At 33.6% G+C, this 21,612-nt stretch overlaps 2 protein-coding genes across 5 annotated transcripts; both read left to right on the forward strand.

The window, feature by feature from the left end:
* The first annotated feature begins 4,173 nt into the window (after positions 1 to 4,173).
* LOC114750242 (early nodulin-like protein 2) lies at positions 4,174 to 5,672 on the forward strand. 3 transcript variants are annotated; one of them, XM_028938813.1, is made up of 3 exons: positions 4,174 to 4,456; positions 4,598 to 5,430; positions 5,521 to 5,672. In XM_028938813.1, the coding sequence occupies exons 1-2, from the start codon at positions 4,282 to 4,284 to the stop codon at positions 5,413 to 5,415; spliced, it is 993 nt and encodes a 330-aa protein (XP_028794646.1). In that variant the 5' UTR covers positions 4,174 to 4,281; the 3' UTR covers positions 5,416 to 5,430; positions 5,521 to 5,672. The 3 variants fall into 3 exon arrangements, with proteins under 3 accessions (XP_028794646.1, XP_028794647.1, XP_028794645.1); XM_028938814.1 differs by having other exon boundaries at positions 4,598 to 5,423; positions 5,514 to 5,672; XM_028938812.1 differs by having other exon boundaries at positions 4,598 to 5,672.
* A 4,904-nt stretch (positions 5,673 to 10,576) lies between these two features.
* LOC114750241 (probable bifunctional methylthioribulose-1-phosphate dehydratase/enolase-phosphatase E1 1) lies at positions 10,577 to 16,368 on the forward strand. Of its 2 annotated transcripts, XM_028938810.1 has the most exons (10): positions 10,577 to 10,652; positions 10,680 to 10,922; positions 11,257 to 11,336; positions 12,844 to 12,972; positions 13,210 to 13,365; positions 13,918 to 14,067; positions 14,129 to 14,230; positions 14,979 to 15,088; positions 15,179 to 15,297; positions 16,079 to 16,368. In XM_028938810.1, the coding sequence occupies exons 2-10, from the start codon at positions 10,688 to 10,690 to the stop codon at positions 16,168 to 16,170; spliced, it is 1,173 nt and encodes a 390-aa protein (XP_028794643.1). In that variant the 5' UTR covers positions 10,577 to 10,652; positions 10,680 to 10,687; the 3' UTR covers positions 16,171 to 16,368. The 2 variants fall into 2 exon arrangements, with proteins under 2 accessions (XP_028794643.1, XP_028794642.1); XM_028938809.1 differs by having other exon boundaries at positions 10,625 to 10,922.
* Positions 16,369 to 21,612: the final 5,244 nt, after the last annotated feature.

The following is a 21,612-nucleotide window of genomic DNA, read 5'->3' on the forward strand; positions in this document are numbered from 1 at the left end:
AACTTATCATCTCTTTATTATTAGATTTTTTTATTGTTTAAAGGAACATTTTTTATGCGTCCATTGATTGTGTTCACTTTTTAATTTATTGTTTTGAAACTTCAAGGTAATTAGTTATCCTGGATTGATGTCACTCCGTTTTATAATAAGACACTTTTTCAAGGAAATGAGTGGTTCTTATTATAAGTTACTGAATCGGGTATTAATTATATTTTTTTCATTATTTCTATTTAAGGTTGATGTAATTTTCTTTTTTTGCTTTTGACCGATATGTAATTTGAATTCATGATCTGAAATAAGGATAAATTTAAAAACCACGTTTATTTTCAAAACTATTTCAGGCTGAGAAGAGCTACATGCTGTAGTAATATGAGATTCTGCAAAGTAACCCCTTTACCAGCTTTGAAATTTGGAAGGAGATATTATTTGTGCAAACCTCAAGCAACTTTGCCAATTCCAAACAAGAATATATCCAAACCGTTGGGGAGTATTGGTTTTAGTAATGGAACTGGTTTTATCAGATTCATTAAGTATTTGGCTAAAATCCCCGAATTACTAGCTAAGTTTCATTAATTTTTAGTGGTGCTGATGAGAGGAACAAGTCCCAGAGGATACGTTTGTCACTTGAATTTTTTTTTTTGGAAATTAAAAAGATAATAACTAACGGCTTGATATTAGAAGCAAAATTGAACCCACAACTTTTCATTTATAAAGAAATGACAAGGTCATTGGCTCCGTCACTTGATTTTGGAGGACCATCAGTAAAAAGAGAGGCAAAACCGATAAATTAGAAGTCTTAATTGTTATTCCTTCGGTCCTAAATATAAGACCTATTTTGTAATGTAATAAGAACCATGAGCATTACAAAATGAGTTTTATATTTAAAATCGGAGGAGTACCAAAATAGCAATGACGGTATAAGGGATTATAATCCAAAATCACTGGGTCAACAAGCAAACAACCCGAAACCATAATAAGACAAGGTTATGAGCATAAATATAAAGGAAGAGCTTATCTAAAAGTTTTATCCTCTTGGAAAAGTCATTAAACTTATAAATCATACTTCATTCGTAAGGCTTTTCAAAAGAAAATTCACAGAACATAAAGAGATCTTGTAATGCACCGTCGATCCTCTTGTACTCGCTTTGTCTGGTTGAATAAATTGTCTTTATTTCAAAAAAAAAAAAAAACTCGCCAGGAAAAGTTTAGAGTGGAAAGATATATAGAAGGGTTAGATTGGGAAAATACCATATAGAAAAATAATATTATAAACTAGATATTATATTTAATACTGAAAATGATATATAATTATTACGTTGAAATTTCACATGCATCATCAATAATACCATTAAAATGCGTAGAACAAAGTTAAGATATATCTAAGAAAATAGTAACTACGCTGGTCAAAAAAAGAAAAAAGAAAAAAGTAACTACGGACTTCAACTGCGCTGGCTGGGAATTTCAGACTTGTTTTTGTCTTTTCTGATTATATTGGAGTTATCAATTTGTTGAACAGTAGCTGGGTTCCAAGTCACCCCTTTAGAGACTTTATTAAAAACTGGATTACTTTTGTGGGGAGACTCGCGGGTTGTGATCAACCACACTCCTAGAACTGAAAACTCCATGGACCATGTCTGACCAACTTGCCAAATACTATCATGCCTTAGCGGGAGTACTTTTTTCATCACGTGCCATCTTTCTTCAGTCCAGATGGAGGGACATGATTGAAGCTAGTTCCTAGTCTTATGCTCTTGTTTTTGTTGTCTCTTGATGATGGAATGCTATCGGAAAAAAAAAATACTCTATCAATTTTATTATAAGTTTCAAATTATTAATTTACAAACAATAAATAATTAGTTAAAATTAGTTAAAAATAATAAAAATATTTTTATTTTTAAATATACTTGTATAATAAATGAGAAAAGGAATGAAAGAGAACACTTGAAAAAAATATGACATGAAAAAAATAATTGAAAAAAAAATTAAAAATACATTAAATATTAAGATAAATCTAAATTAAAAATTATAAAATCAACCATTTTTTCCCCAAACTTTAAGCTCATAATTATAAATAGGATCGGCGTGAATAATACTCTATCTAGTCCTATTTATAAGTTTTAAATTGAGAGAAGGGTGTGATCTATTTTGTAAATTTTAATTTGGTGTTTTTCTTAACATTTATTACATTTTTTTCAATTTTATCCTTAATTATTCACTCATTCGCTCTTTTTTGTCATAATTTTTTTGTCACATTTTCCCACATATTTTTTTCTTATTTATTATAAGGGTATATTTAAAAAATATATATATTTCTAACTTATTTATTGTTTTTAACTAATTATTTATTATTCATAAATTATTTATTTAAAATTTAAAATTTATAATAAATACCGGAGGGAGTACAAAATAGTCGTTCAAGTATTTATTAAGAACAAACAAAACGGCATCTTCTACTATAAAAAAGTCAGAGGAACGCAATAATGAAGTGAAAACACAAAAGCATCCGAATTCCGAACCAATAATTTTGAGGCTTAAAAAAGGCCAATAGGGAAGAGCCTAATGGGTAAGCCTAGAAATGGAGCATCCCTCGAAACGCAGAATATTCTTCGTATAATTAGAAACTAACTTGGATTAATTAATTAATCACCCTTTTTATATGTATATCAAAGGCCAAAAAATATTTTAAGTCCATATTGTTTAGCTGTTCCTAATTAATCGAGTAATTAATTATTAAACATCTTAGAAGACTGCCGTTCTAACGAGGTCAGCTCATAAGACTGCATCACATATCATGATCATCCGAAATTTGATAGTGAATCAGGATAAGTTATGAGTTAATAAAATATTAATATCCTGTTATAGTATCTCCACTCCTTAAACTACCTCCCGTCCTACTTAATTTGATCTTATTTATAGACTATAAATGAAATCTTATAATTAGGATTGGAAGTAGTATAAGAGTTAGTTTGATATTTAACTTAATATTAAATATAAGACTCCAATTTACTTTATCTATCATATTTATCTATTTTTTTAAAGCATTCTTTATAATAGTAAATATGTTAAATGTTCTATTAAATAATAGTTCTAACTAAGACACATAATAATTAAATATATTTTAAGAAAGACAATATATATTTATTACAAATAACTAATTTAACAATTTTTTTTAATCTACTCAAATTAGTCAACTAGTTCTTATATTAAATAGTAACATAGTAATAATTTAAGTTCAATAATTTTTCTTTATACCTAAGAGAAAGTTCAAAATGTAGTTCTCACGTAATAAATCCCATTTATAAGGTCGGTTAGAACAATTGAGCAGGTGTTCCATGCTTTTGAAATTAATTAATCAATATTAATATCCATATAAAACGTAAAATAAACCTGTTTACCAACTATTATATACTATCTCTTATTCTTAATATAATATATTTTTAATTAATTAAGGTAGATTAAAAATAATTAGATTAGTTATTTATAAAAAAATATGTATTATTTTTTTTAAAAATATCGTCTGGAATCATTTGTTAGTTTAGATAAATAAGAAAGATAAAATAAATTTAAATTTAATATTTAAAATTAAATTTAATCCTAATAACTAGCTCGTTTTTACTAGGCACCGTATCAGAGAAAAAGTACCACATGTCAAGGTTTGTTAGGAGTGTCTAACGGGTCGGGCTGAGTTTGGACCGGGCTAGCTGTTTGATTAGGACTACGGTCGTTACGCTTCATTCGTTAACCTCGTGGCTAGTCACCAGTGGATACTAGAAAGATATATCATAAACAAAAATTAAAAAAACATACGGAAACCCACCCGGCCTTCTTACCACCGACCAATCCACATCCAACCCATCACGCTTGACTTTGACCAACTCGAGCAAATATTCGTTAACACCCACATTAAAACATATATTCAAACATAATGAGCCCAAAATACCAACGTTATGTCTCCAAGATCTCACCACGTGTCACCTTTCTAATTTACCAGATAATCAACGGCTCACGCTCTTCCCACCTAAGACTCCCTCATTTGACACGCACGTTCCCCTCCTGCATCATGCTCCATCAGCAACGGTCGTCTCTCATAAAAATTTTAATTTAACCAAATTCCAAAAACCCCTCTTTAAATTCCATTCCCCATCATCCTTCTCCCCCACCTTCAGTTTCATAATCCCTCTCCTCTCTTCCAAAAACGTCATCTCAATACACAGAAACATATACTTTTTCATATAATCCTGTTTCAGTTTTCCATTCTTCTTCTTCTTCTCTTCCATTTTCATGGAGTTTCAGAGACCTCAGTACTGTCTCTGTTTCGTCCTGTTCAGTCTTCTCTCTTATTGTTCTCAGGCGTATGTGTTCTACCCTGGTGGACGAGATGGATGGGTCGTGAACCCTTCTGAGGATTACAATCACTGGGCTGAAAGAAACAGGTTTCAGGTCAATGACACTATGGGTGAGCTCTCTGGTTTTTTTCCTTTTTTTTTTTTTGATCTTTTCTCTGGTTCATATGTGATTGGAAAGGTCAAGCCTTTAAAGTTTTTTCGTTTTCTTGCTCGCGACTGATTCAAGAAATCTGGGTTTGTGTTTATTGTAGTTTTTAAGTACAAGAAGGGGTCGAATTCAGTTCTGGTGGTGAACAAGGAGGGTTATTATAAATGCGACAAGACCAACCCCATCAAGAAATTTGAAGATGGTGATTCAGTGTTTAAGTTTGATCAATCGGGACCTTTTTACTTTATTAGTGGGACGGATTCTTATTGTGAGAAGGGTCAGAAATTGATCGTTGTGGTTTTGGCCATCAGACCTCCTCCTCCTCCCTCCTCTGTTTGGCCACCCCCTGGTTCTAAACCTCCGGCAGTTTCTCCACATCCATCATACCCAGCACCGATGATCCCTCCCACATCGCCTCCAACTCCAGCGGTTTCACCATATCCATCACCCAAGATATCTCCGTCATCGCCAGCTCCAGCGGTTTCACCGTATCCATCACCGAACATATCTCCGTCATCGCCATCTCCGGCGATCACCCCTCCGGCTGTTTCCCCAGCACCTGCCAACGTGCCTTCGTACCCAACACCGGGGTCTGCTCCGGCTCCGGCAAGTACATCACCCCCACCGCCCCCCGCCAATACTCCAGCAAATTCTCCGACGTCACCACCATCACCCGCGCCATCGACTCCAGGGTCGTCACCTCCCGCACCTCCGGCGAACACTCCCGCATCTGGTCCGGGGTCACCGGCAACACCTTCGGCGAGCCCGCCAGGATCTGCAAACCCATCGTCATCGAATGAAACATCGCCGCCGCCACCGAATGGATCAGGTGCATGGGACGTAGCTCCATCAAGCTTATTGGTGTATGCGGGGACCATTGTGCTGAGTTGTGCTCTGAGTGAAATTTTGGGTGGACAGTAGAAGAAATTATTATTACTATTACTATTTATAATCTAAAATTAATTATTTGAGAGCTGCCCCGCACATATTTTTAGTTTATTTTATTTTGGTGCTGGGCGATTATTATCATGCGTTGGATATATATTGTGACCTTTTTCAGTAAAGGGCGTTATTTTCTCTGTTGTCAGTTGGCACTTTACTGTTAAAGTGCTAGTGGTGTATTTTGTGTAGAAATATATTAAACCTCGGAATTGGGTCATCATTTTTTCCCCCTGTTATTTTAGAGTGAATTAAAGGATTAATTCATCCAGTATTTTATATTTTATATTTTATAGATACGTCAAATACTACAACACTTAAAAACAAAACAAAATCATAGATATATGTTTATTAAGTTAAAGTTTAAGAATTGAGTTATCTGAGGTTGAAATTGTAAAACCAAGTTATAGTCAAATTAAAAATATACTGAACAAATTCTTTTTTCCAGTTAAATATGACATACTACCTCCGGTCCTAATTATAAAACCCAGTTGACTTATTTGAGGAGATTAAGGAAGTAAGTTAAGTTAGTTATTTGTAATAAATAAGTGTTGTCATTCCTAAAATATCCTTGCTAATTAAGTGTATTGGTTAGAACTATCATTATTAGAAGAACTATCTTGAAAAAATATGTATAAATACGAGAGAAAAAATGAATTGGGGTCTTATAATTAGAACCAAACAAAAAGTCAAAAATGGTCTTATATTAAGGACCGGAGGTAGTATTGATTAACATGGTAGTTAGCGACCTTTTTTAAATGATATATATGTGATGAAAAGGATGAGCCAGAAGTTTCAATAAAAAAACAAAACAAACATAGAAATTTGTCTCCACGTGGGCTGTCCTGATTGAAAACCAAAACGTGCAAAAGTAAAAACATGAAATGACACACACACACACACACACACAAAAGGGGGATGACGTGGAAGGATTGTTACAAAAAAGAGAAGAATAATAGAGTGATTATTGGTTCATAATATGATGTGATGGAGCCATTCATGTAAAGAGGCCATGTGGGGAATTTTCCAGAACAGGATAACACATTGATTAGTGAACCTGATAATCTTGACCTAATAATTAATCAACAGGGTTTAATAAAGTCTAGTAAGATTAAGATGAACTTTGTCAAAAATATAATTTATCCAGATATTTCTACGTGTGAACTGAATTTAATATTAACGTAAAGCAAGATGTGCTTGATTGATTTATTTTATTTTATTCTTTATTTTTGCCTTGTAGTGTACTTGATGATTGATTAATTCAAGATAAGCAAGCTGCTACAAATTATTTATCGCTGTTCCTTTCACCAAAACTTTAAAAAAGAATCATTTCTTACCTATATTCCTTAAATCAGAAGCTTGAATGTTATTTGTATAATTCATTGTTGCGATAAAATTTAAATCATTTAAACGAACTTGGATGGGATGAATTTAAATATTTTAAATGCAATTTTTAATTTTTAATTCATTTTTTAAAATAATTTATATTTATATTAAATTGAAAAAATCTGTCAAAAGTTTCTATTTAAAAATTACACCGAGTGGAAGGATATAAAATGTGGAAAGATATAAAATTTTCAGAATATCAATAATTTTTGTGTATGAAAATAAATTTAGGTTATTCTGATCAATAAAATTTTTAAATATAGATTTTTCTAGCTAAATTTTGCATATACTAAAATAAAAATTTATTTTAAATATAACAAATAAATTAAATGTAAAATGTACTTTTCTTGCATCTGTTAAAATAAAAATTTATTCAAATTTCAAAGATAATTTAGTTTTTGGCCTTTTTTTTTTGGCGTGCGATTGAAAATCAGTACAATCAAGCACCCTTCATCGATAAAAATTAATATATATATATATATATATATATATATATATAATCCCAGGATTAGGTCCCAAGCAGCCTATTAGCTTTATAAAAGTGCACTTTCCGAAAAGCCGGATTCCGCAAACACGATGCTCATGCGTGTATTTTAATAATTGGGGCCTCCTTGTTTTCCGCGCAAATTTTCTCCCAAACCCTTTTTTTTTATTATTATTTTTTCAATATTATGCGTTTCTTGCTTCCTCATTAGTTTAATAAAATACATCCATTTATAATATAATATAAAAATTTATTAAATTTTCTTACATATCAAAAAATAAAAATTTAGTTATTAAATTTGTCTTAAAATGACCGAATTTTTTCATTTTACCCGAAAAAAATACTAAAGTTATTTTTAATGTTATATTTTTATTATTTCTCATATCTATATTCTTTCTCTTACATTTAATGGGGATAAAAGTGAACAAAATTAAATTAACTATCTTGATATTGTGTTATATTTTAGATCATAATTTTTTTCTAACTAAGGTTTTATATTATGGATAAGAAGAAGTATTTCAACTCAGTTCATCTTTTTAAAACCCTTTACTTCTAAATTAAACTAGTCAAGTATTCTCATTAGTTATTTTCAATGTAGGTGTTAAATTTGAATTTTGCTCCCTTTAAAAAAGACGTGTCATAAAATTATTTTACATTGTTACCCAATCTCATCACCTGTCTAAATTTAGTTCTTATTAAATTCATTGCCACGAAAAATCTTATTAAATTCAAATAAAAATAACTCTTTACTTAAATAATATTAATTTTTTTTCCTACTGCACCTAACTAGGTTATCATAAAGGCTAAAGCGCTTTTGTATGAGTGCAAAAGCAAAGCAAAACGACACATCTCGTGGCCCCCAAATAAAACGACATGTCGAGAAAAGCAATGAGAGTTGTGGACTCATGAGTTGTGGCCACCAAGCCGCGTAGCTCTCCCGTGCAATGCAAAGATGATCCATTTTAAAAATAAAAGTGTTTGGATGAAACCAAATTATAATTTTAAAAATAATTTTATGATATATGAAATAAGTGTTTAAAAGAGTGTCTCAATTTGTAAAAAATTACTTTTAAAAAGCATTTTTAGAAATGTCCAAATATCCCCTATAATTAAGTTTACTAAAATTTCCTCGTTAAACTTTCATTTCTTAAAAAAAAAAAAACAAGAAAGAAAGTTAAGTTGGATATCTTGAAAATTCTGTTACAATAGTTTTTTTTGATGTTATAACTGAGTGTTATATTTGAGATTGGTGAAAATATTTATCAATTATTTTTTTATGTAATTATCCCTTATTATCATTATTTTTAAAAATCAAATTTTAAGACAGTTAATAAGATTCAAGGTATTCATTAATTTTAATAAAGTATGTTAAAAATGTCTTGTAAATAAGATTATAAGAGTATAAAATAAATTAAGTGATTTAAACCATCAAAGGTGTTAACAAAATCTATTCAAATTACTAGATGTTATAAATACGGGTGTGGGAATGACCTTTTACCACAAATAAATTCCAAGAAGCCTGGGTCTAATACATGGAGAGGCATCAAAAATAATTAGGGTCACATTAAAACAGGCCTGCAGGAAACGCTCGATGATCAAGGTAAACCATGTAGTTCGCTGGAAATAGAATCAAAGTGGACGTTTCTCTACGAAGTCTGCTTATATATCGCTTAACCCTGTAAGAGAAGAGTGTAACAGGAACTGGAATGGAATGTGGAGGTTGAATGTACCCCAAAGGTGCAAAACTTTTGCATGGTTGTTACAACGTGAGCGTCTCATCATTACCAATGAACGCAAACAGAAGAAAGGTCTGCATCAAACTGGAACATGTGATAGATGTAAACAAGTTCTAGAAGACGAGATTCATGTGCTCCGTAATTGCCCTGGTATAAAGAAATTTTGGGAAACCATTGTTAAGCCCGAGTTTCATCAAAGTATCTTCTCAAGTGAACTCCAAGATTGGCTTCAGTTAAACTTCAAGAAGAAAGCTGGTCACAGGGAGGGAGAAGGGAAAAATACTTTCATAATCATTTGTTGGCTTCTTTGGAGAGTGAGAAATGAATTCATTCATTCGAATTCCGGTACTGATATGACCACGGTAAAAGCTAGGGCCTATGCTGTTGTGAATTGCATGAAAAGTACGGTGTCTAAGCTCAAAGGAGTTAATATGGTGGCGAATAAGAGCCAAGTGACCCAGGAAGATGGTACCAAGCTTGCCACGAAGTGTGTTGTGGAGGTGGCCCCGGATGGAGCTTTGGGTTAACAAATTCTTAGTGAAGATGCTGTTTTGAGAATCTTCTCATCGCTTGACATTACTTGTCTTTGTATTTGTTTCTTTGTTTTCTAGCTTATCAAATATATATATATATATATATATATTATATCTATGTGGATGTTCATAACCTCAGCTCTTATGATTCTTCATAAGATTTTTTATTTTTGAATGTTTTAAACTTATAAACCTCCAATGAATGATTTTAGAGGAATTTTTCATGTTTATTGTTGTTATTCTCTTCTTCATGTCTTTGTAACCTTAGATTAGACTTAATGGTTGGATGCCTATAAATAGAGGCCATATACGAGGCATTTGTATATAATAACTCCTGTATAAGTGTATGAGAAATATTCGTTGTTTTTTCTTTCAATTCTTGTCTTACTATTTTCTTTCTACTTTCTATTCTAACTTTCTCATTTTCATAACACTAGCATATTTAGCTAACCTAGTAACATTGCTCGTGTTCTTCGTAATTCCATATAGACAAATTTAAACCTTCCATTCCATTTTTTTCACCTACAGTTATCCTCGTATTGCAGGTAATTTTATTAACTAAATTTTGACCTTCCTCACAATGGGCCATATCATCATTCTGTTTTCTTGTTTTTGGGCCAGTAATGTGGGCTCATGCTTAAGATCTACAGGTTTTTTTTTTGTTTTTTTGTTTTGCTATGCATGATATTAGAAGCGGTTATCACTGGCATTAAATAGTGACTTCTTTCATCAGTGATTCTATAGAATCATTTAAAAAATAAAACTGTATATTTCATAAAGCTTAAGGATTTAAAATTATAAATATTATTCGAAAAAAACTATAAGATAAATTGTAATGAGTTTAAATTTAGGGATTTATTTTTAATGGAATCAAAATTAATTGAATAAAAAAAGTAATTTTTCTTAAAAAAATATAATACCGGTAATAAAAAAAATGGCCAAAAAAAAAATTAACGGTCAAAACTTCCGGTAAAAGAAAAAAAAAAAAAGATATTGCAAAGCAGAAATGCACCTTCCGTTGTCCTGACGATAGCCAACGCGTTTAGCTCGCTCCACTCACTCACTCATTTCTTCCCTGCTATCTCTTGCTTCATCGTTTTCCTTCACAAGAATCCATGGCTGCTGCTGCAGCAGCACCGGCAATGGCTGTGAACGGAATAAAGATAGGCACAGCATCGCAGGCACACCTAGAAAGCATGGCAGCGAAAGAGACCAGAGTTCTGATTTCTGGATTCTCTCGCCACTTCTACAATCTTGGGCGGGCCTCAGGCACATCTGGAAGCACCACCATTAAAGTCCACGATCACTACACTCGTAAACCACCGCAGCTTATGGTCATGTCCTCTTCAGGTATCAATATCATCAGTTGGCATTGTTTGCGATTGATGGGATAAGTATTAGAACAGTTCGTTTGATTCCAGTATTTGCATTTTCCATCTTGACTCCGGTGGTTTTCCTCGTCATTTTGGTATTGGAATCTTTCTGGGTATTCCTATTCCTACCAGATATCAATTGTGTCGCGAGTATTGTTACTCTCTTTTGTTTTTTATTTTTCATTTTATATATTAGTTGTTGCAGCAGATTTTAAATTGTTATGCTTGAATTCAGGTATGGCTTGGTGGAGGATAATTTATCCATTTTATCTTGTGCCATTTTGTTTTTCTTTTTCTTCAAATTTTGATAGGTGGTTTGTCTGCTCCATCTCCGAAACCTCACCTGCCTAAAACTCCAAAGTCTTCTGATTATGGGTCTCTCTTCACGAAGGTAAAATCAATTTACATTCTATTACTTGCTGTAGTATCTGAAAATGTAGAGTTTGGCATTGGCAATGTTCCTTATTTTGATTTTCACATTGCCACATAGCATGTGCAGTACAGCTGCTCATCATTACTTAGATTGCGAGGTTTTAAGAAATTTATCCATGTGCTAACATTATTATGGTAGATACTTCGTTTAGTGTTTAGATTTTTGACTGAAGTTTGAGATGGGTTATAACTTATAAGACATTATAATTATCTCATTACTTAGTACAGGTAATTTGAAACATGCTGGATGTAAGATCTGTTCATCAGACTTAATTAGTTAATTAAAGAGGTGACTTTAGAACAATTAAATTTTTCTGTTTAGGGATCAGGGGTTACTTTGACGGTCATATGAATGTTTACACTACTAGTTCTCCAAAAAACGATTTTCTGTTTTTCTAAATAGTTTTCCTTGGGGAGGGTGTTGGTAGGGGATAAGGCACCTGCCAATCCCCACCCCTTGAATCTTAATCATGTTTCCTAATTCTTTTTGGTCAATTTTAGGATGGTGGGTTTTACATGTTCTTATAACTTTACTCCATATGCTCTGAGAAGGTCTGTAAAAAATTTTGCAGGAGAGGTTAAAGTATCTCTTTGATCTTGTGGTTCTTTCTGTAGCTTTTGCTTTTGTCCCTTTCTATTTCGATAGATCCTTTTTTTCTACACAATATGCTGATGGCTCACATGGAAATGATAAAAGCAATCAAGGGCATGATTATTATGATGAATTATTGGTTCCCTAAAAGCTGTATGTTTCCTTCTGTAAGTTGGCCTAGCTTTCTGTGTATGTTGTTATACTTGAGTGCTGTTCTTTTACCTGCTTTACTTTAAGGAAATGAAGAACTTTTGTGTTATGTACGTTATCCCCTCCTCCTCTTCTTGTCTCTGCTCCTTTTCCGTCAGGAATGAACTTTCAATTAAATAAATCCAGTCTTGTTTATTAAAGTTTCTTGGTATCTTTCTGCCATGCCACCTTTCCAATTCACCCGTGAGTTATGGGCCTAATCATTTTATTGTTTTCTATTATCTAATGGTACAGCATTCATGTGATGAACAAATCAGGAGCTCTACATGATTAAATGGCACATAAAAAGTCCTTTTAAAAAAATTACATCTTTATTTTTTTCTTCTTCATGATGCATGATGTAGTTTTTCTTCTGATCTGTGGATTGAAGCCTCCCAAAACGATAGCTGGGCTTGTTTGTAATCTGGCCTGTGCGTTTGGTGGGACTCATGGATCAATGATAAAACTCAATTTTGGATTTGTCCATGGGAATTAGTAGTTACTAAATGTCCATTTGAATCATCTTTATGTAGTTCAAGGCATTTAATACTCTGAAGTATTATGCGGGATCATCTTATGCCAATTGCGGGTTGTGTATTCATCTCGTTTTCCCATAAAATGATGATTTTTCCGTAAGGTCGAGTGTTGTGATTGCCTCTTTGTTGCTTCTATTAAACTTTATCAGCTCGGAATAGACTTTTCTTCTCCAAGTGATGGTCCAATGCAAAGAGTACGAAGCGGTTTAGGGATGGGCCAGAGGCGAAATGTGTTAACCAAGGCACAGGGATCTGAGCGTGAAATGGATCCATTTCCTGTGAGTTCACATAATTTTACCTTTCAGATTGTAACTTAGACCTCTAAAGTTGTCAGGGGTTAATTTTTCACATTCCTGAAACAATATCCTCTGTCTACCGGCAACGCTAAGTTGCAGTTTCTAATGTGTTCGAAAAATCCTGCAGTAAGTACAAAAAAGAAAAGAGAAACATCCTGCAGTTTTGTTCCTCATTGTCTCAAATTAGATTCTTCATTATTTCATCCATTTGAACTGCAGCACTGCATTGTTCTTGACATTGAGGGGACTACTACTCCCATATCGTTTGTTACAGAGGTTCTCTTCCCATATGCACGTGCTAATGTTGGTAGGCATCTATCTGCTACATATGATAACCCTGAGACGCAAGATGATATTAAGCTGCTTCGCTCTCAAGTATGTATTTATAAGAGTTGTCTGATTATTGTTTCTATAGAGCCATTTGATACACTGGCATCTTACATTCTTAGATGTCTTGGTTATCTTGGTATAGGATAACATGACATTTAAGACTTGGGAAGGCATCAAAGACATGATATAAAATGTTGTTTGTAAAAGTTTGTAAAAATTATAGGACTAGGGATCTACATACGTACGTACGTACGTACATACATAGATACATAGATATATATATAGGCATCTAATTCAGATTTATAAGACACTTAAGTGTTAAATATGTTTGAACGAAGATGGCAGTATACTGAACGGCTCTGAAATAAAATTTGAATTGAATACTCTACTAGAATTCTGAAAAAAGAAACCAGCAAAAACCGCACACATACATAAAGTGTAGTCCTGGTAGCAGGGAAGTATCTAGTATGGAAGCCTTGCCCTAATTGGGTTTCTAACAAGCGATTTTCAAACTTTCAACTAATCAAGAACTGAAGATTTTTATTTTGTTCTTGTTCATTAAAATAACTCGAACCATTGACCTCCTTGTGATCCCAGGTTCAAAATGACTTGGAACAAGGGATTGCAGGTGCTGTGCCTGTTCCCCCAGATGATGCTGGGAAAGAGGAAGTCATCGCTTCTTTGGCTGCTAATGTAGAAGCTATGATTAAGGCAGATAGGAAGATCACTGCCTTGAAAGAGTTGCAGGTAAACCTGATTAAAGCAGATGGGAATTTATATATCGTATAATTGAAATCTGGTCATGCAGGGTCATATATGGCGAACGGGTTTTGAGAGTAAGGAATTGGAAGCCATAGTTTTCGATGATGTACCAAAAGCACTTGAGAAGTGGCATGCCTTGGGTAAAAAGGTTTGAATTACGAATTCTTTACCCTGAAACAATTAGTGATGATTTTCTCATTGTATTTGTCTTCTCAAGTGTACTCCCAGTGCTGTCTCTTTTTAGTCCCCCTCCACTGAGAGATGACTTAATTGCACAATGCCCCCATTTTATTAAAAATACACACAACCTTCCCTTAAAACCAAAAACACATTACAACAATCTCAATTTTAGATATAAGATTAAAAGATTCATTTGTTTTTTTGTTTTTAGATCATCAAAAACCTGATGCCACTTTATATTTCCCTTATACTCCTCCTTGACCTCTGTGTGTTGGATTCTGTGGCTAACATGGTGGATTCCTTTTTGTATCCAAGCACATAGAAGATTTGTGGCTAGTGGCAGCATGAAGTCCTTCATCGCGAAGAAAGTTCACTTATTCCCTGTCTATCTTTATGCCTTTATCTCGTGTTGACCGGTAGAGATTTTTCACAGGAGAGAAATACTAAATGGATCCCTTAGCATCAGACCTGAAATTAGGGTTTAGTTTATGGCTTGGTTTTGGGCTTTGAAAGAGGATCCCTCTTTTTCGTAATAGAATTGGGGTTCTTGCTCTCAGAGATGGGTTGAATATTTCACCCCCTGTTTTAATTGCCTCTGGATAATTATGGACCAAATTAAGCAATCAAAACGTGGGCGCGTTTCTCATATGTTGCATGGAAGGCACGAAAGGCATGTTTATTTGCATCGTAATTGCTATTTAAAAACTTTGCTACAGGTGTACATATATTCTAGTGGCAGTAGGTTGGCGCAGAGGCTAATATTTGGAAATACAAACCATGGGGATCTGAGAAAATACTTGTGTGGGTTTTTCGACACCAAAGTGGGGTAATGTTTTTCGTGATATTTCGTTATGGCGGTGCTTGTCTGAATTCCTGAGTCAGCTATTTTCATCATGAAGAACTCTTTCTTTTGCAGTAACAAAAGAGAGACATCCAGTTACGTTGAAATTTTTGAGTCACTTGGCGTTGATAAACCGTCAAATATTTTATTTTTGACTGATGTTTCTCAAGAAGCTACTGCTGCAAAGGCTGCAGGTTTGTGCTTTTGTATTAGTACTTTAATTCATATACCAAATAGATATGATTGATGCTTTTGGAACTATTAGATTTCTTCTCCGAGCTATTGCTCCTATCAATCAAAAGGTGAGGAAGCCAAATCTTACAGTTTCGGCACTGTGTCTTTTTCTTTTTTCTCTATGTTATATAGCATCTGAATGACTGACTTCCGAATGAAGCCCATAGGGGGGGGGGGAACCAAAACCAATTCATATAGAACTAGTGCAAACTAGCTTTTGTCTTTACTTCTGAGTAACTCCTTTCTTCAGTTGGCAAATCAATGTGCAAAGATCCCAAAAAATTAAACGGCAAATGCTTTTGTTTAAATGTGAATAATAACATTACGAAATACTGTAATTTGCATCTCTGATCGAGGAAACATCAGATAAATAAACATCTAAATACGTTGAGAACACTTTTTTACTACTTCTAACCGGTGATGGAGGGAGGCGAGTTAGGTAGGGCCATGACCACCCCAAGATTTTACCTTTTTTTAGTATCATAGATGTTACAAATTTCCACTTCCCTAGAAAATTATACGAACCCTATACCATAAATGCTTTTCATTCTCGGTGCCCTTTACGATAAGATCCTAGCTCCGCTGTTGCTTTTGACATGAATATCTAGAAGGTAGACCCACCCACCCCCACACACACACACAGATCTGAGAAATGCATGCTTTTGTCAGCCGTGCGGTTATATGGCCAAGTAAGAACTGTTCTTTTTTTCTGCAAATGAATTTGTTATGTGCATGTTTCAGGATTGGAGGTGATGATTTCTATTCGACCTGGAAATGGACCTCTTCCGGAAAATCATGGATTCAGGACAGTCAATTCCTTCTTGGAGATATGAGAGTAGTAGTTAAATTGATTGTGTAAATATGTTAAATGTGCCGCAACCACCATAGATGTATACTTCATAACGTTCACTTTCCCAAAACTGAGAGTTTGGTCAATTGAGGTTTACAGTTTATTAGACTGTCTTCCACGGCGGGACATGATCAAGCCCACTGCCCACGCCAATCATAAAAGATTTAAGTTTTCATTACTTTAATTTAGACATATATAAATGACAACAAAACCACATGAAATCAGTACGCGTATAAACCATTAAGAGGCTGCATATGCATGAAATATTAAGCTTATGGCTTTTCAGGCCTGAAATCTCGTCTAAGCTTGGCGGGTGGTGCTGTTTTTGGAGCAACTTGTCGTTGACATATCACAAGTTTACAATTTTCAGTTAACGTTACAAGCTAATCAGATTATACTACTTATTTAGGACGGGCGGCTTTGACTTTTGATCATTGATGAATGATGATAAGGTATTTAAAGTTGGTTTGAAGTTATCTTTGTTCTTCAAGAAACAAAAAAACTGGATTAGGAATTAAACTTGTTGAGGTAGTGGGTCAAGGATTATTGGTCAGACCAACCATATTAAAATAATATAATATAATTCACAAATAATAATCCCTAACAAAATATAAGAAGCTACAAAAGTAGTTTATATGTTTAATTGTACCAAATAAACATTAATAAAATGTATATTTTCATTATAAAAATTAAAATCATCACTAAGATCATTGGCATGGATTGATATATCAACAGCTGGATGAGGAAAAGCAAGAGCAACAACATCATCGTGTGAAGGTGGAGGATCAGTAATGTTCATATCTTCATCATTTATATAAGACAATAATTAATATTAATGATTATGCAAATAATTATATATTTGTATAAGAATAGAGTCTTAATTGTACTCTTTTGCTCCTTAATATAAGATCTATTTAACTAATTTGATTAGATTAAAGAAGTTAGGTAAGTTAGTTAATTATAAATATGACATGTTTTTTCAAAAATAATATAATCATCTTCCTTAATATCCCCCTCCCTCTTCTACTTGGTTATGGTTGAGGGAGTATCTATAGGGGTAATTGAGAAAAAATTGATAAATATGAGAGGTATGTCTTATATTTATGACCAAAATTAACCAATAATTAGATCCTATATCAAGGACTGGAGGAGTATATATAGACCATCATTATCCCTCTCAAGAGTTGAATTTGCAATGCCCTCATTGTTAAGAACACTTTCAATCGTAGCCATATTTCCATCATCAAACTCTGAAATGAGATCTTCTTCAGCCACCTAAAAATCTACCATATCAATGTTTTCATAGTCAATTAGATCATAACTTTTGCTCTTCTTCAATGTACTCCTTTAATGACAAATAAAATTTCAATTAAATAGAAATAAATTAAAATAGAAAAAAAATATTCACTATTTTCAAGATTACTTATGTTTCAATTGCAGATTATAGTTGGTGAAAACTAAATCATTCAGCCTTTTGTGTTCTAATCTTTTTTTTTTTGTATGAATTCTTTCAAATAAGTTCCAATTCCTCTCACAACCAGAAGAAGCAAAAGTTTGACTAGGAATATGCATTGCAACACACTGCAATTCTTGAACTGAACAACCATAATACTGTCCATTATTCATACTACATATGTCCATATTCATCTACATAATAAATATATTTAGTATCCAATATTATATAGAATTAGTGAATAACCATGAATATAATACTTACAAGGGTCTAGTTTTTGTACAGCTTTTTAACATGAGGGTCTACTAAAAGATTTTTTGCCCTCGCGATAAGTAGATGGAGGGGAGTACATTGAAGAAGGTTTTTTAAATTTTTTTTGATTAAAATAAAGGATGTCGTTTTGGGCTTTTTGGGATGCAAAAAAAAAAAAAAAAAAAGAATCAAACTGGGGGTTACCCAGTTTAATAGCGGTTTTCACCAGTTAAAGTGGTTTTCTACTGGTTCAATTAACCACTAGTCCACCAATTAAACCAGAACGGACTGCAGACCAATTCACCAGTTTTCTAGTTAAATTGGCTAGTTCGGTCTAGTTTTTTTCCCTAACTTGTGAAGTGTGTGGTCCTTGCTTCCAACTTGGTGACTTTTCAAACCTTCCCAATTAATTTCTCCGTTTGTCAAGAAGAGGGAGTTAGAAACCCTGTTCTGAAGAAACAGTATATATCACATTAATTATTGGACCGAAAAGTTTATAATTTTTTTAAAAAAACTATATAGAAATTATTTTAACAGAAATCTGGGATTATACTTTCAGTTCAAATTTACAAATTTTTTCTGGCAAAGGACTTTCTTTTGACTGAACTATAGTCCTCCTTCTCTCCTTTGCTAATTTCTACCGTACGTATTTGAACATAATCATATAATCCAAAAGTTACATATTTTAAAATTAGAGATGAAGTATAGTAATCAATATGCATAATATAAAACTATAGGAAGTCAAACTACTTGTGTAGCTCATTTTTTGATTGGGCGCAAAGCACAGGTCTACAATTGTCCGCAATTTAGTTTATACTACATATGTACGTTTTAGGCTAACTTAAGACTGGTTGACCAAAAATGCCCTTCATGAAAATATAGGAGTTTTTTAGTTGATAAAAAAAAATACAAAGTCTTCGGTGGAAACCAAAAACCAAAGTCAAACATACTATCTCCAATACTTAATATAAGACCTAATTGACTAATTTGAAGAGATTAAGGAGATTGATTTAGTTAGTTATTTGTAACAAATATGTGTTGTGTTTTCTAATTATGTGTATTAGTTAAATTACTCCTCCGGTCCTTAATATAAGACCCAATTGTTGAATTAGTTTTAATTCTAAATATAAGATAGTTTTGATTCTAAATATAAGAATCATTTCTTATATTTATCAATTTTCTCTAAATTACCCCTATGGATATTCTCAACTATAATCAAGTAAAAGAGGGAGAGAGGTATTAAGAAAGATGATTATAGTGTTTTAGGAAAAGTGTGTCACATTTCTTATAATTAACTAACTTACTTAACTTTCTTAATCTAATCAAATTAGTTAAATGGGTCTTATATTAAGAACCGAAAGAGTACTATTTAATAAAACTTTTAATATGTGTAACTACTATGAGGACTTTTAAAAAAATAGATAAATATAAAAGATAAAGTGAATTGAAGTATTATATTTAGAATTAAATTAAAAATCAAACTAACTCTTATATTAAAGGCCGAAGGTAGTAGCTTGTTTCAAGAGGGAGGAAAAAAACAAACCGTAGTGCAGAAATCATAAAACGCTTACAACAAATGAAAAAAAGTTCTTATAATTTACTCACATTTTCAATAAAAGGAAATTTATTTATACAATATGCTTATGTTGCCAAAAAAATTTAGCCAAAAAACCAGTTGCAAAGAAAATAAGGGAAAGAAAGGGGCTTAGTGGATTAAGCTTGATATGAATGATTTTTCAAATCTGCACGATGAGATTGCTGCTGATATTATTCATTGGATTAATTTATATAACACTTATGAAAATCAATCAAGATCAGTCTTCATTAAAAATCCAAAATTTCATTCTTGGGATGTTTGCTTCAGATTTGTCCTTAGAGTTCATAATGTTGTTCTCTACTATAAAAGGGATTTTGTTTATATTAGGGCTGCACAACAAAGTCTGAAACCCGGTCAACCCGGTCCGACCCGAGGAAGTCTGGTCCGACCCGGTCCAAAAAAAACAGCCCGATCAAGAGACAGGACCAATCGGGTCAGACCAACAAACCGGGTAAGACCGGGTTGAGGACTCATATTTCAGACCATGTGGTCTAGCCCGGTCCAGGTAACCTCCTTTTTTTTTTTTTTTTAAAACATCTATATGTCATGGACTCATGGGATATATTAAATATGAGCCGAGCCCAACCCAACGAGCATTGACCAGCTGACTTGCGTTGCGATTCTGCTCTGCGTTCTGCTGCCCATGCTTTTCCGGTTTTCCCTTAATCCCTTTCACTTTCAGTTCACGGCTTTCACTCTCACTCTCTCAGTATATGCCCTAAGTCGGCCTAACATTCTCTGCTTTTCCCTTTCACGACCTGAGAAAGCCGCTCTCTTCAACCAGTAGCTATTGGATTGGGGGTCAAGGAGAGGAGCGAACCAAGCTTGAAATGGGAATCGAGAGGCACGAGACGGAGACAGTTAGGTCGCCAAAGCAGTGGCGATGAAGGCTGACAAGCACAATTGACTGAAACTGGAGTCTCACGAGGGATTTGGGAACTTATCCGGCCGGCCCTATCTTCAAGTCAGTCGATTCGAAAGTAGGTTCAGCTTCACTTCGCGATCATCTCCTCATTTCCTCGGTAGTCGTCTGCTTTTCTGTTTTCCCTTTTGAGCGTTCGTGATTATCTCCTCACTTCCTGAGTTCGCTGCGCTCCTGCTTCAACTTCAGCTCCTCGGCTAGCTTCTTCTCCAAAGATTGATTAGCTTGTTGTCCTTGGAAGGCTCATTCAAGACTTTGAGTAGCTTCTTCTTCTTGACTCTTTGCTTTTTATTCTTGCTTTTAATTTCCTACGGTTTATTCTGTGCACAGCAATTGTTTCATTTTGCTTCGTTTTTATCAGAAATTGGTCATTCTTCATTGTTTGATCGCTGATGCTGTTTCGGTGTTTCTGTCTTCATGGGTTTTGATTAGCGTATTAAACTGTTGATCTTTTTATGGCTTGATTTTATTTAGCAATTAACCGTTGGTTTAAACTGTTGATCTTCAACTTCACTCTCAGTATATTAAACTGTTTCTGTCTTCATGAGTTCACTGGTTTAAACTGTTGATTAGCAATTGTCTTTTGTAGTGTCTGCCTGTCTGGTGTTGCTGATTTTATTTAGATTTATATGCAAATATATATGTGTGTGTGTGTGTGTGTGTCATGCATTCGTGATAACGAGAACTTGTGAATGGCTGAATGCTTCGTGAATGGCTGAACTTGTGTGTGTGTGTGTCATGCATTCGGTGTCAATTAGTGAATGGCTGAATGCTTCGTGATAACTTGTGAGGAGGGTCCTTTATTATTCATTATGGCTATGTCAACGAGAACTATAGTATATATTATGATTTGATTAATTAATGTATGATTTTTATTTTCATGTTAGAAATGGTTGATGAAACTTCAGCAGCTACTAGTCAACCCTCATCTGCACAAACACAATTAGTGGGCACTGGTGAAACTGAAATAGGCCCTCCTGCTGAATCAATTTCTCCCACTCCTCCTCCTTCTTCAGTAGCTGAACCTGTTTCTAACCTTGGACAAGATACTGCTGGAGAGAATGTGAGTAGAAAGAGAAAAGAGCCTGAGAAGAAATGCACAAAATCACAAGTTTGGGAGCATTTTGTAAAATTACCTTTGGAAGAAACAAATGGAGAAGTTAAGGCTGCTTGTAGATATTGTCATGCAATTTATGCTTGT

The sequence above is a fragment of the Neltuma alba genome, unplaced genomic scaffold (genome assembly GCF_004799145.2).
Source record: "Neltuma alba isolate B1F8T4 unplaced genomic scaffold, ASM479914v2 tig00006376_pilon, whole genome shotgun sequence".
Classification (NCBI taxonomy): Eukaryota; Viridiplantae; Streptophyta; class Magnoliopsida; order Fabales; family Fabaceae; genus Neltuma; species Neltuma alba.

Excerpts from the sequence above, each read along its gene's own strand:
- LOC114750241 (XM_028938810.1), top strand. The coding sequence starts at position 10,688 with ATGGCTGCTGCTGCAGCAGCACCGGCAATGGCTGTGAACGGAATAAAG. Across the intron at positions 12,973-13,209 it reads GTGAAATGGATCCATTTCCT|CACTGCATTGTTCTTGACAT; the intron begins GTGAGTTCACAT and ends TTTGAACTGCAG. Across the intron at positions 14,231-14,978 it reads GGCATGCCTTGGGTAAAAAG|GTGTACATATATTCTAGTGG; the intron begins GTTTGAATTACG and ends ACTTTGCTACAG.
- LOC114750242 (XM_028938812.1), top strand. The coding sequence starts at position 4,282 with ATGGAGTTTCAGAGACCTCAGTACTGTCTCTGTTTCGTCCTGTTCAGT. Across the intron at positions 4,457-4,597 it reads TCAGGTCAATGACACTATGG|TTTTTAAGTACAAGAAGGGG; the intron begins GTGAGCTCTCTG and ends TGTTTATTGTAG.